We start from the raw sequence: 15,405 nt of genomic DNA, 5'->3' as shown, positions 1-15,405 counted from the left end.
CTTTCTATCTGGCTGTCTCTAGTTGGTTCTACTAATTTAAGCTGAAAATGGTTTTTGGTTTTTGTTTTTTTTTGGTTTTTTTACAAATTGGGGAACTTTATGCCGTTTTCCTTTTTGGTCCAGGAATAACAATTAATGTATGTTAAGAAACTCAGGAGAATGCATCTCTTGATGATGAAAACTTTTCTCATGCTCTGATTTTGATTTCTTACCTCTGCTTTTACTTTTTAGAAGTGTCACGGAACGTAACATATTGCACTTTATTGCAAAACTCATCACAGATAGTCCTATTGATAAGGATCGTAAATTCCTTATTTCCTACTTCCTGAGTGATGACACCATTTCAATTTTTGAATATAAACAGCGAAACACAGGTAAGGTGTAGTAAAGTCTTGCAGTCAGTCACTGTCGCCCTGCTTATTTGATTAGAATTTACAGTAAACATTGTGGCCAGACTCAGCACTAGCAGAAGCAGGAATGTGGATTTTTAAATGCAATGGGAATTACATCAGCAGGTCTACTGCATTATCTTACATAGCTGTATGTCATAGTAATTTATAATCTTCATCACTCAGAATAACACTGTTCATTGCATGACAATACTTCACAATATCCTTTGGGAAATGGAAGTTGAACCTATTAGAACTTTTATTACATTTTAATTTGTAAATTTGACCTTTAAATGTTTGCTTTTGCTGGGGATAACATACAGGAATTGTATTGTACTGATGATAAATAGGGACAGGAAATGTAAGACATCAAGAATGAAAGAGTAAAATTCTTCGTTTTGCAAGATTGTGTTATGATACCCATATCCATTGTAGAAGTAGCTCATGAAAGCAAAACAGCTGTGGTATTTTTTAACATACTTCAGCATTAGTCATGTAGTGTTGAGCATATGAAGAGTGAAGATTGCCCTGTGTTAGTTTCTGTACGTGTGCGTGTGTGTGTGTATAATACTAAGCTGAATTTCAAGAGCCAGACTACCATTGTTTAAATGACAAATGATTTGTTGCTTCTTAGTTGCTTGATCACATTTATCCAGTTACTGGAGTACTGTTGCCCAATATTGTCACAGTTAAGTTCTTTTAGCCATTGTTGTCTGTTTTAGGCTGCCTCAAACTGAGGATATGAAAGGTTTTGTGATTTCCAAGCATCTTTTTATTTTCTTGGAGTGTCTTGCCACACAGATGGAAGGACACGATACTGGAAAAGATGTCAGGAAAGCAGAGAGATAGGGAGGCCTTAGCTGAGCATGATACTGTTGGAGAGATTAGAGATTAGTGTATTTCTGTGAAGCCCACAAATCACCTGTAACATCAGTTTCAGAGCAGTTAACATGCAGAAGTGTTCTGGCACCTCTGAACATGTGTAGTTGAAGGACTGACTCTTAAAAGCTGCTGTAAGCCTCTGATAAAAAACATAGAAATAAAAAAAAAAATCAGGAACTCACATTCTCTCAAAGACAGGAGAAATAGAGTAATAGAAGGTTTCCTTAGTGACCATGTTGGGCTCTTGTGGAACCTCATGACTAATTCTTCTGATACTGCTTGAACTGCCCTTTGTCAGCTTCTTGGCACAGAGCACCTTAGTGTGTTGTTTCAGGTAAAGCCCACAGTGTGACCAGCTCACTGTGCTCAGTACTGACCTATTTGGTACTTGCAGCTCACTGTCTAGAGCAAAGACTGTCCTAGGGAGTACTGATCACTCCTCTTTGCTTCAGGCTCTGGTGGGAGCAGTTGACTTTCTGAGGTCCAATTATTACCTTACAATTTAGGAGTAAGTTTTCTTGTAGCCCTACTTTTAGGCCTTCACTGAAAATTATTTGTGGTATTAATCCATTTCAGACCTGTGATGAATGTCTTATCCATAAAAAATGAATATGTGAGTATCTAGACTCTTCTGTATTCCCAGAGATCTCTTTCTGTGCCAGTGGTTCTACCTAACCATGTTGAGTGCCCTGCACATGAGTAGGTTTTTGGGAAGGCCTCGGTCTTTTCAATGTAAAGGACTTGCGTATGTGTTTATATCCAACTGTATTATGAATGTATAAATAGGGCCCTCACCCTCAAATCAAATACAAGCAATTATCTGAGAAATATTTTGAAAATGTGTATAGTACCCACCTAAGTTTCAGTGAACATTCCCAGTTAGCCCTGCTGCACTGCAACATCAAGATCTAACAGTTTGTGGCAGCAATGTCCTGTCATTATTTTACTGGTTTCCTGCTGTTGAGTGGCTTGTAATTTATCAACTTCTTTTATTACAGCTAAAGATGCATACATGTATGTATGTATTTCTTATAGCAGTGCTGCTGTGAGGTTCAAGAGCAGCTCAGTTGTGCACTAGTGAGTAACATGTTTGATTACTGTTCTTTATGTCTGGAGACATAAAGGATGCTAAGGGTACATCCACATTGTTAAATTAAAGAGGTCCATGGAACAGTGTGAATCTTGGACCCCCATCATCTTCATTGCCTGTTTGGTCTCTCCTGGTTCTTCTTTGACCCATTTCAACTGGACAAGGCCCCAGAGAACCTGGGGCTTCTTCTGGACAACACTTACCTCCAGAAAAACCTCCTGCAAGACAGTAAGGGCAAGGCAGCATCATGTTTGCCTTGCTCCACTTTTATCAGTCATCTATCACTGTCCCAGGAGGTTTTGCTCTCTCAAAAATCCAGATCCTTCTGCCACACACAGGGCCTGCAATACATACTGTCAGTTTTATGCTGTAAACCATCACTTTATTGGGCTGCAACAGAGCCCTTGTATGCCTTCAAACAGTTTGAACACAGAAAAATAATAGCTGTGTTTGAAGGCTCCAGGTTTGTCACATAGCACGCAGAGCAATGCCAAGGCCACACACACTATGCAGCGCAGATGTGGTCAGTCCTTCAGACTCTAGCAGCATGGGTGCCAGGCCTGAGATTGTTCCCTGGCTTCCTTCTGTTTTGTAATGAGAATACATGCTGGAATTGTAGCTGGGGGCCAGTTTAGCATTACTAGTCAAATAAAATGTGAAGCAATAAACGGGCAAGTTTGCATACTAACAGTAACAAATAACTTAAGACACATATGAAAGGCAAGTTATCTGTAAATGGGTATTGAACGTCCCTGGGATGTTACAGTGGATGGAGTAGCTGACTTTCAGAGATGGCAGAAAGATGAAGTGAAAGGTTATGGCTAAGAACTGGCCATGGGAAAGTTTAGTGAGAACAGCCTTGAAGAGGCAGGATTAGAGACAGGGGGAGAGGTAGAACAGCAGTTGGGAAGAGGCCTGGGACTGCAGAAGTTTCTTTGTTCCCACATTCCTTCTTTTCTTTCTTCGTCATTTCTCTTCTTTCTCTCTACCCTTCCCATTTTAGTCATGTATGAAGGAAAAGTGAACAGATTTCTGCAAGGTTAAGAATGATGAGGCTTTGCACAGATCAGGTAAGAGCAGCTAGGAAAAGGGGTAAGGCATGCAAAATAGGAGTGAGAAGAGCATTCGTGTTTGAGAAGGAAAAGTGTTGAAGTGGGTGGGTGGGAGAAGAGTAAGACAGGACAGATCTTAGAGAGACGGTGAGTTAAAACAGTAAATGCCTCCCAAAATAACAACTTCACCACTGCTTTTTTTCGCATGTTCAAAGGGCTATTTTTGCCTTTTATTTCCATTAATTGATACAAATTGGGAAGTAAAAATGTTTCAGAACTCAGTCCTGAGAGGGAAGTAATAAGTTGCTTTTACTTTTCTCAGTCCATGAACATGAAAGTTGCAGAGAACTAATTCACACTATTAGCAGCACTGTGAAACTGTATTTGAAATGCACAGAGCTGGACATCTTGAAGCACTTGTTGAGATGGGGGTTGAAGCATGAGAACTGTAGCTCCCTGTGCAGAAGATCACAACCCCTTTTTTATTCAGTGTAAGACCAAGCCAACAGCTGTACAAACACCTGCAAAGTCTGATTTGATCTTAATGGAAGAGGGCCTTTGGTTGTAGTGTTTATTTTGTGCTTTGAACCTGGCTCTTATAGATTTTCATCAAAATTTCTCATCGGGTTTCAGCGTAAAATCTCTAACCTATTGAGATATTTTTGATTGTTTTCCTTTATACCTCTTGAAATATGCTAACCCGTAACATTTAAAAAACAATTATAGGCCAGAGATATCACAGTAAATTTCCAATCTAAGCACACAACTGCAGGGAGATAGGGAGACAAAAGTGAAGTTACAATCTTTCAGAGACCAGTTCTGTTTAAATATTACAAAGAATTGCCAGCATTATATAACCTAAAATTTCATATTTGTTTTAATAGCTAGGTGAAAAGGAATGTGTTAAGATTAGAGTTACATTAGTGATTTGAATTGTTTTTTCTTTATTCAAACTAGATCTGACCATTACCATAATGTATTTTTTGTCTTTTGCTTTTGCGGTGCTAGTAAAGCAATTAAGACAGACATCTGATCCAAACACTGTTTTAATAAGCAGTTTGGTTTCACCTTCATTTAAATTTTTGGCTGTAAAAGGCATTTTATTACATTGTTCATCAGCCTTTTATTGGACTTGCATCACTCCCTAATATGTTAGACATTGTAAAACGTTACTAAAGTACACTTTTTAGTGTTTGGCTTGAAAGCTCAAATATAAACAGGAAACAAATCCCAGGCACTCCAGAGTTGTTGTAGGGCACATGTCCTGATAAAACAAAACCTGTGACAGCATGTTTTCTAGAAAGCTTGGTATATGCAGTTCAGTCTTGTAGTACACCAGAAGATATTACTGGAAAGCTAAATGTTCCTTTTTGTATCTTACATACCCTTGAGCACTGCATGCAGTTTCAGTGGCATGAATAAAATCATTATAATGTACAAAGAAATAATGTGACATCCTCTCTTGTGAGACCTATGTCCAGTTCTGGAATCCCTAGTATAGAAAGGATATGGCGCTGTTGGAATGTGTCCCAAAGAGGCTGCAAAGGTGATCAGGAGGCTAGAGCACCTCTGCTATGAGAACAGGCTGAGAGAGTTGGGGTTGTTCAACCTGGAGAAGAGAAGACTCTGGGGAGAACTTATAGCGTCCTTCCAGTACTTATAGGGGGCTACAGGAAAGCTGGGAAGGGGCTCCTTATTGGGGAGTGCAATGATAGGGTGAGGGGTAGTGGTTTAAAGCAGAAAGAGGAGAGATTTAGATTAGATATTAGGAAGAAATTTTTCAACTGTGAGGGTGGTGAGACAGTGGAACAGGTTGCCCAGGGAAGTTGTGGCTGCCCCATCCCTGGAGGTGTTCAAGGTTGGATGGGGCCTTGAGCAGCCTGATCTAGTGGGGGGTGTCCCTGCTTATCACAAGGTGGTTGGAACTAGGTGATCTTTGAGGTCTCTTCCAACCCAAACCATTCTAGGATTCTATGATTCTATACCTGGCTTACAAAGGAAATAACAGACTGCAATTGAATTGCATTGGGAGAACAGTACATGGAAGGTAGCGTCGTAGCATTGTGTCTGTCCTGCCTTTTTTTTTTTTTTGTTCACATTCAAAAGACCTTAAAAACAAGTTAGAATTGCAATGTGCCAGAATTCATGGTCTTTGTGCAACTGTGCTGTCCTAAGTTGTGATTTGTTTTTCTTTTTTTGCTTTAACAGTTCAAGAATAATTGCCTGTATCTTACATTTTACATCTTATGTTTCTTAAGGGTCAGTACCGAGGCTGGTGACAGGGTTATGGGAATGATTTGAAGAGGCACATTTCTGTCCCATTTTAAAGAAAAGAAGAAAAGGGAAGGTGTTTGGCAGGCATTCAAATGAGACATGTCATGGAGTATGCACAACTTAACTGTTGCTGTGGACACTGACAGAGACAGTTCTTTTAGCAGTGGAAGGAGGGAAAGTATAATATGAGACAAGAAACTCAAGGATTAAAACTGGTATTTAAATATAAATCAGCTGGTTTGGGGTGTCTTTTGGATTTTCTTTTGTGGTTTCTTTTCCCAAGTGAAGTCACAATTAATTATTTACAATTCTATTCCTGTAGGGATACTTGGTGGGAAGTTCTTGCGAAGAGGTCGCATTAAGAAGCCTGGGCAGGAGCTCTTTAAGAGTGAGCCATCGGAATACTTCAAGGCTCAGGATCTGTTTGTTGGAGCCAAAGTTTGTTTCCATGGTCACAACTTTCTTTTGGTGGATGCTGATGAGTACACGTTCAACTACATGGAGAGGCATGCAAATGAGGTGAAGCGGGCTCTTGTTATTTTCTATTATCTTTAAGACTGTGTCTTATCTATATATTTTTCAGAATTATTTATACCTAGTTTCTTAATCCAAATTTCACAGCTTAGTGCTTTCTGTCTACCAATGGATTTAGCAGGCGCTAGCTAGGGAGCACATGCAAGCTTTGTTAGTCTGCACTGTGTTTTGCCCTTCTACTTTCTCAGCATCCACTCTTATCGTATTAGGGGTTGTTAGAAGGTATATTCCTGCCTATTGATGCTTGAGACTGTTTATGGACACAGCTTTCTGTGGCAGCGGGTTGAAAAGTTCACTGCCTGCTATGTAAAAAAAATATGATGAAAGAAGTAAATATCTTTATCTGTTTTAAACCAACCTCCCACTAGTTTCAATGCCACTTCTTGTGTTCTGGGACTTGGTGAAGATCCCTGTTCAACTTATGCACCGCCTTCCTCATTTTGTAAATCTCACACATTCTTCCCCCTCCCCCTAATCCTATCCAGTTAAGACTCTCACCCTTTTCATTCTGTCCTTGAAAGGCAACTGTGAGATGTGAAGACTGGAACAGTGCACGGTACTCAAGATGCGGGCACAGCTAATTTAGACTGTTACTGATGAGGCTGCTTTATTCCCTGCTTTGGTTTTCTGGGTTTGTACATATTTATCTGCCAAAAAGTGGCAGATACTAGAAATTCGTATCAGTGTCAGGATTTCAAGCTTATAGTTTGTATTGAGGTTCACTGTCTTTTGGTGTTGCCTTCAGAGGAGTGAGCAACAATTAATAGAGAGCTGGGGTGCCTCTGGTGATGTATAATTTATGCTACTAGTAATTACACAAATGTCTGGTAAAATAGGCCTCATTCACCAGATCCAGAAGTATATCTAAAAGAAGGAAACTGATTGTTATAACTAAATGGTCACAGAGGTCAAAAAAAAAGGATATAGGGGTGGAGAACGACGGAAAAGTCAGTGTTTGTATGGGCTTTTATGGTGGTTTGGTAAGAAATATAGATTTTTAAATTTTATTTTATGTTTACAATGAAGTTTGTGCTGCAGTATTTGAATAAATGTACCATGATATACTTGGGAATCCCCATTATGTGCAGCTCTGACCTAGTCGCTTGGAGATGCATCTTAAGAATGCATCAGCTCAGGAGCCAAGGCATTTCTACATTCCAATTCCTCTTCTGGATTGTTGCTCCATCTGTTGGACTGAACTCTGCTGTGCAGACTTTGGGGTAATGTATATATTTCATAGCTCACGGTGAGGCGGCAGCATGAATTGTGCCTTCTATAGATCTTTTCCAGAGCTACCCTTTTGCTTAAGCCTACTGAGAGTACCTCTAGGGAAAATATCCAGGAGGGTTTATCAAGCTATGATCCTCTGCCTGTTTGTCCAGACCTTTTGTGAATGAAGAAGGGAGAAGGGTCTTAGTGCAAGTTTTGATTGTTCCCTGTCGGCTGGCTCACCAAAGTGAGTGAACCTGCGGGACTCCTAAGGTACCAGCAGGCCTAGTGCAGTCCTGGGAACTGTGAATCTTGATACTCTTGTGCTGCTGTGGTAGAGGAAGGTGCAACATGACCCTGTGCTGCCTTTGGGCCACATGTGCTGTTCTCGCTCAAATGAAAATAGCAGAATAGTGTGATTTCTTTGTAAATGTGGAGTTAGCACCACCTGCGTTCCTTGGAATAATGAGGAAAGTCTGCAAAATGGTGTTGATGTGAACTGCTATGATTGCTAAATACTTTAAGCAGTAAAATACAGAGCTATATATGTTATGTTTTCTTGCTGCGGACTGTTTCTCCTCCTAGTACAATCAAAACCACAACTGTTTTCCAAAATGCAGAGTGCATCATTAGATTGTGAGTGTTCTTTGGAACTGCTGCTTGCATTGGTTGTCTTGGATCAAACAGATGAGATCTTAGTTTTCCCAACTGAATGATTGTATATTATTAAAATAAAATCTGCAAAATAGAAGGAAGCAACAATAAAAATACTTCTTTAAAGTAGATTTTGAAATTCTTCTTTGCACAGTTAAGGGTTTAAGACAGCTGGTAGGAAAAAAGTGTTTATTCTCCTGCTGGTAGATGCTTTATTCACGTCCTTTGATTAGAGCTCCAGAAGTAAGGACACATCTTGTTTGCCTCAGTGCATTAGGGGATTACATGTTCAAATCACACGAGCCTCAGCAATTATTAGAGAAGGGTAGTGTTGGGTTTGAAGAAGGGGAAGCATTTTAAGATGACTATTTGTCAGTTATTTTAAAATTAGAATATAAATAATTTTCATTCTGACTAGACAGAGGTTTTCTTTCAGCAGAGCATGTCAATATGTTTTCAAAAAATGCTGAAAGAAATGCAGAAGATATGTTTTTCTTCTGGAAAATGCCATTTTGACCACATTTCTATAGGGATATGTTGATTTAGATGAAATTTTGATTGGATAAACATAATACAGGTGGGAATTGAGTTTGCTATCATCAAAACTTTTCTTTGACACCATATGAAATATTAGGAAATTTTTAATTTTTTGTTTCAAGATTTTATTGATTGTATTGTTTTAAGTTATGGGTAGAGAAGAATCATTAATTCTTGTAATTTTGATTGCCACCTGTACTGAAAATTACTCTAAGGGTCTAATTCTCAAAACTTTTCAACACTTTTAGTTTCTTTTACAATTTGAGGGGAAAAAAAAAAAAGATGAATTTAGAAAGCATAAATATACTTGCAAAACAGCGCATCTGTCATACACAGTCCTACTAATATTATCCAGGTTTGAGGAAGGCTTTTTCAAACAAGGCATCTCTCCTTAGAGATGAGTTTATCATCTCTGTAACAGTCTTAATTGTTCAAAGCTTGTAGTATTCTGCACCACAAACATGGAGATTGGTTTTACTTCCATTGGATTCAACATGATAACCTCTCACTTAAGCAAGACAATCAGACAAAACTAGATTATGAGTGCTATCATGTCAGAAGGTACATGAGAAGTGAGGATAGTGAGTAAAGAGTTACTGCCATGCTGTGTGGCTACTCGATGTCTGTGTAGGTGCTTGGAATATGTAGTTTAGAAAAAAGATGTAAAAATAACTGCTTTGATGATGTAGAGAAGGCAGGTTTTTAAATAGAATGCTTTGTCCACCTTTAAATATTTTGCTGATCCATGCCTTCTGCCCAGTCTTTATCTCTCTTCCTTTCTTCTCCAACAAAACGCTGTGTGCTTACAGCCCAAACAATATCAGCTTGGGGATGAGATTGAAAAAGTTGCTGTCTCTGAAACTTTCATTGTGGGTCCAGCTGCTCCACACCACTGCCTTGAGAGGCACTGCATGGCAGAGTTGTGCCTGGAGTAGTTTTGGCATATGCAGCAACTGTTTTCTCTAAATCTGAGCATTTTACCTGCAAGCACTGATGCTTTTATTAAACTTCACTTTATACTGCTTTGTCAGTGTCATAGAGACTTCAAATGTCCTTTTCTAGATCCCCTTGAACAGATACCAAGCTGTAAAAAGACTTCAGCATAACTGAGAGTAAGGCCCAGCCTCTGTTGTGATTATATCCTTAGTACCAGTTATACCAAATTTCAAATAATAGCTAGTTCAAACAACATTACTTGCTAGAATAAAAGGAAGAAAACTATTTTCAGACAGTTAATTGTGCTTTGTAAGTTAAGTAGACCATGTACACGTGAGGGCTTGTCAGATAGTCGTGCTTGGACTTAACTGCTATTCGATGACTGAATATGTAGATGTTTTATGTTAAAAATGAGTATAGCAGATAAATCTTTGGTAGAGCTTTAACACAACAATCTGTATATAGGGTGGAAGCTTTAGTACTCCAGTTCTGTTTATCTAAATTTGATTTTTTTTTAATGGCCTGGATTTAGAAGAAATAAGCATTCTTCTTACATGACAGGAAAAAATGTTTCCTGACGAATTTCCAATCTGCTAATTCTGTAGCTGAGTAAAACAGCATACTCAGTCTAATATGAATGAGAATTATCTGTTCAACAGTTCCTTGGGCCAACAGTGAGAAGATTAGTTTTAACATTGTGAATTTTATTGAGAATTAAGTAAAATGGGCCAACATAAACCAAGGACCAAGTTATTAGAATGCACTTTAAATGTTTCTGCTTTACCAATTCAATGTTTGAAGCAAAAGTAGATGCCCTTTTATGTAGCTGGAATAAGGTTTATGAGCATCATCTGATGATTTTTGTTTATTTTTTATATTCTCGGTAGGAAGCAATTTTTTTCAGTAGCAAGCTTCCCTCCAAACTTAGCACAGCACTAGTTTATGCATTTGAAGTGAGACAATGAAGAAACTAATAATAGTTAGCAGTTTAACATTGCCCTGCATCTTGGCAGCTGTTGCTGGTACATGCACAGTTGGTTGCATACTGCCTTTCTATATCTTGCTTTCTTCTGTTAAGTTCCCTGTGGCTGATATTGGTGTCATCATCAAGAAACTGAAAGATGTGACCAAACCTCGTTCCCAAGAAATCAGACAGGCATTTGCAGCCGCTGACCCTGGGCATACCGAGACGATTAAGTATGATTCTTTCAGGTAAGACAGTGGCTTTTGGTTTTTAATATTTAATGAAGGCACATTCCTCCAGAATGTATAGAGCATGACTGTTTCTTGATGCTTTCTACATGTGTTTGCTAACAAATGAGATACATTTGTTTTTCATTTACTTGGAAACTGTATGTGAAAAAAAGTGAATCCTTGCCCCAGAAAAAAGAGAAATGTGATAGTTTCAAGTAAACTGAAAAGCACAACTAAAATATGTCTACTTTTTATAGAGCTGGCACAGGGTGTTGTGAAGAGGCTTAAGTCAGCAGTAATATATGCACTGAAGAATAAAGAAAAGCCTATCTTGAGACAGTCTAACAAATAAATTGAAATTCAAGAACAAATATTTGACTTGGCCTCCTGAAAATTATGTTATTTGGGTTTTGAATAATTGATAAAGAGGAGTCTTTCCTCTTTAAAGGATAAAGAGGAGTCTTTCCAAATAACATAATTTGCGTAACTGTGGTGTATTGAAATTATAGGGTGCAGTGACAAGCATCTTTACAAAAGATTGGAAGGCAGTAGTGAGAACAATTATTAATACTTGGATAGTAATTTAGCAGATATAGGGTGAGTAGATACCCAGAACCCTGCAATGGTCCAGATGCAGCCATGGACAAATGCATAGATACTTGTAAGAGGAAATTATGTTCAAATGCGGGCTGGTTGTAGTTTGTCCTACAGCCACAATACCTGGACATGTGAACTGTGTTGGGTACTGGTGAAATTAATGAAGCGAAGCGGAGGAGATTTTACCTAGAAGCATGTTGTTTTCTACAGTGATAATATACTATGGAATTAGGAACTGTCATAACAACTAAAACATATAAGTAGATGTATATTGTATCATAGTATCATAGTATAGTTAGGGTTGGAAGATACCTCAAAGATCATCTCGTTCCAACCCCCCTGCCATGGTCAGGGACATTGCACTAGGTCAGGCTGTCCAAGGCCTCATCCAACCTGGCCTTGAACACCTCCAGGGATGGGGCATCCACAGTCTCCCTGGGCAACCTATGCCAGTGCCTCACCACTCTCATGGTGACATTGTGTGGAATGTCATCCCTATAAGAATGTTAACTGAGGCAGAAATTGCTTCTGAATTATCTCAGAAGGTATGTAGATCAGTAGCAGGTTCTTCCGGCAATTCAGAGTGAAAGTAGCAAGAAATGAAAACAAACTGGTGTTCAGAAATGAAAAATAAGTGATTAAAAGGTAGACTTCAAACTAGAAGAGGCCACTGCTACTGGCACATTTTTGTGAGAATATTTCTACACTCAGATGTTTTACTCAACAGAAACAGGATGCTGAATTGTTAGTTGCATTAAGAGGGACAATGTGACTGCTAGAGGAAGAAGTGGAGAAAATAGAAAGTTAATGTATATCTGGAGAAACTTTATAGCACTTGGAAAAGTGTTTTAATTTATATACACAATAGCTGTTTAAAATAAAATAATTATGGTTTTGGTTTAAATTATGAAACAATCATCTGCAATGCTTTCTTACATGCACTAAGAGCAGGTCAATGTTTCAGGACATTTGCATGACAAAATTGGAGGAACACACTTTTAGAAGGGATGGTTGTGCTGTTAAACAGCAGGGAAAGACTTTTATTTTATCAAGAAGAGGCTCAGTTGAGTGTAAGTTTAAACACAGTCATCCTCTATGCAGCTGTGAACCGCCCAGCTGTTTAATTTAGGCTAGTGCTGTTCTATGGGACGGAGTAAGATACATCTAGTTATATGGTAGTGAGGCACAGGGTTTCAGCAACAAAAATGCAGTAGCCTTCTCTGTGAATAAGAGAGAAAGCAAGGGAATTTATGTAATACTGTTTTTTTCACCTCAGTGCTCACCTGTGCCTGGCTGAGCACCTACTCATGGTCTACATTCTTCCTGTGCTGAGACTGTAGGGTGACTAGCAGAAAGCATTTACAAAGCCAGAGAAAGAATTTGCCTCTAAGGAACATTTAGGTTTTGTGTTTTATAGTAATAGTAGGCTTTGTTTCTGTTCATTCATATTATATCCATTAATCTAAAGGCTCTCTTAATTTTATTGTCTCTGTATCATGTTTTAGGAAAAAACCCCATTTTTAACAACGAAGACGAGAGCACTTCTTTGCATCTATGAAAAGTCAAAGATATTTTTCTGTGAATAGAATCTATATTTTTCTTTGACATATGTTTTTCTATGACATTTCATCGTTAAAACTAACTATGAATGATTAATTTTAGTACAGGCAATTATCTGCGTGACAGCTCCAACTAGCGGGATAATCTTTTCTTATCTTAAATACAGCTAAAGCTTTACTTTCCACTGAATTTAGCTGCTCACGTTTCTTTCTACCTATGTAATTTTGTATGAGCTGTATTTAAAAATACATCTATAAGTATGAAATAGTGAAGCAGAATTATAATTATACAATTTACGTTAACTACTTTCAGAACCCAAATCTAAAGCACATCGTCCACAAAATAAATACATGGCGTACACTGAAGCTATTCCCTAAGCTGCTGTTAAAAATATGGAAATCTTTGTTAAAAAAAGAAAAAAGAACTACAATGCCTGTGCATCACATGGTCCTATCCAGACTGCTTTTTCTCATAAGCTACTGGTGAGACTACTCGCTGTTAGAGACAAAGAAACATGTGGGTTTAGCAAAGATGACTATCTTCAATTCAGCTTGAGAAACAGCTCTCTTAAGCAATTAATTATTATTTCTTCTTTCTATACCAAATTCAGATTGCAATCTGTCTTATTCTTCTAGAACAAAAAAAAAAATAAATTAACCAAGCGATAACTAAGCTGTGGGAACAATTTTACAGTGTGTTCCTTTTAGTCAGAAGGAGTTTACATGTAATTCTCTTTGTGAATCTTGAGTCTTGCTCATTAATCCCTAGCGATCGTTGAAATATTCTTTAATTCCCAAATGATATAATAATTTTATCTCAGGGTTTTGGTCACTCATTTGTCACTGACTGGCTTGAGAAAATGAAAGACCTTTAAAATGCTGACACTGGACAAATCTGTGCCATGTGTGGATATCCAGTCTGTGGAAATATTCAGATGGGTGATGTTATCTGTGTGCTTTCTGCTTTGCCATCCTGAGCATTTAGAGCGCAAAGCTTATTAGGCAGTATTGTCTTCTTCGTATTTGCAGCAATATTGCTGCAGGCTCCAGGAAAGAGGCTTGAGTTTTGACTGGATCTCTTAATGCTGCTACAATATCAATAAAGATATTCAATAAATGAATAATTATAGTGAGACATTGATGATATTAATAGATAGACCAAATTTTGGTCATTGAGTTTGCATAATCTCAAATAAGGTTTGCTATAGTCAACAGCTTCCTTCTCCTTATATATGTCCTGCCACTGCAAATAAAAGATCTTTCAGATTTACTTAATGTGAAAAAAAGCAGAAATTGTATCAAAGTAGACACTTTAGCATCCTTTTTTGAATAGCTGTATAAGTGCAATCATGCTTGATGAAGAGATATCTTTATTTCAACAGAGGCGCACAAACCTTTAGGAGGAAGCAAGTGAAAAATTATGTTTGTTGATATTTTTTATCAATTTGGAAGGGTACTAAGTTTGTGTGTTTTCAGTTCACATGTGGATCTTAAGAGAGTCATTATTAGATTCATTCAAGAATTTAACTATTCTCCAGCCAGCAGTTTGAGTCTTTTGTCAGAACTTCATGCATCACTTATAATTTCTTCCATTTATTTTCAAAGATCAGTATGTAATCACAGTGATGTAGTAACCTCAAGGGTACCACAAGGTACAGCTCTAATTGCATCGGCAATTATGGTGAAGTTTATTCTTAGTGCAGTTTATCTAGAAGTAATAGATATAATTAATCTAATTTTGACTGAGGCACATAGGCCTATGTTGATGCTCTCTATTAAAAAAAATCCTGTTGAATGTGAGTTCCCCAGAGGCAGACATTTGGGATCTTAATGCCAATGTAGTTACACTAAGACAGATTTGTCAAGTGGCCTTTAAACAGCTGAGGTAACCTATGGTTCAGGCCAGTTTTTTTTTCCAGGAGAGCAGGAAGCCTCCTGGGTCTCCTTACATACCACGCTACTGTTGTTTTTCTTCCTGTATGTTATGTCAACGTCCAGGACATACGAAGAACTCTGTAATCATTGAAAGCAGCAGAACCCCTACTGCAAAGACAATGTAGTCTTTAAAATTAGTCCTTCTCCTCCCCTCCACCAACAATATAAAGCAGAGGCAGATTGTTCTGAACTGCAATTACCAGTCCTGGTTCTTAAGCTCCTAAGCTTGTGTCTGTTTGGTGATTATAATACAAGTGCCTTCAGAACCTTACTCAGAAACCATTCCAGCTCTATTATCAGCGTCAAATTCTTGATATTAACAGGAATGACTAGTCATTCAGTGCCAGCACTGGACCGTCAGATGGGTCTCAGGAACATTGCTTCTTCCTTAGATCAGGCTTATTGTCTTGGCAGCACAAGCAATCTTGGAGGAGCACATCTGAGGCTTCTCCCTGCATGGGATTTGATTCTATGCTGACGGTGTCCGAGATAAACTGGTCTTGCTACTGTCTTCCATTCTTGCCAGGAAGGCTTGTGGTTACAGTGCGGGTGTAATTTTCTGC

The 15,405-nt window shown here is 38.3% G+C and overlaps 1 protein-coding gene across 3 annotated transcripts in view; it reads left to right on the top strand.

The window, feature by feature from the left end:
* The window catches only part of EFHC2 (EF-hand domain containing 2), a 68,774-nt gene that overhangs the window by 36,858 nt on the left and 16,511 nt on the right, over positions 1-15,405 (top strand). For all 3 annotated transcript variants that reach the window (XR_008448251.1, XM_054056808.1, XM_009560897.2), the window contains exons 9-11: positions 232-374; positions 6,010-6,206; positions 10,636-10,769. Coding sequence is in view for 2 of the 3 variants with exons in the window: in XM_054056808.1 (XP_053912783.1) it covers positions 232-374; positions 6,010-6,206; positions 10,636-10,769 (474 nt within the window). In the remaining variant the exon portion in view is untranslated. The remainder of the gene's footprint in view (positions 1-231; positions 375-6,009; positions 6,207-10,635; positions 10,770-15,405) is intronic.

This window comes from Cuculus canorus, chromosome 1 (genome assembly GCF_017976375.1).
Source record: "Cuculus canorus isolate bCucCan1 chromosome 1, bCucCan1.pri, whole genome shotgun sequence".
Classification (NCBI taxonomy): domain Eukaryota; kingdom Metazoa; phylum Chordata; class Aves; order Cuculiformes; family Cuculidae; genus Cuculus; species Cuculus canorus.
Note: the sequence above shows the minus strand (reverse complement) of the source record. Positions and strands in the feature narration are given on the sequence as shown.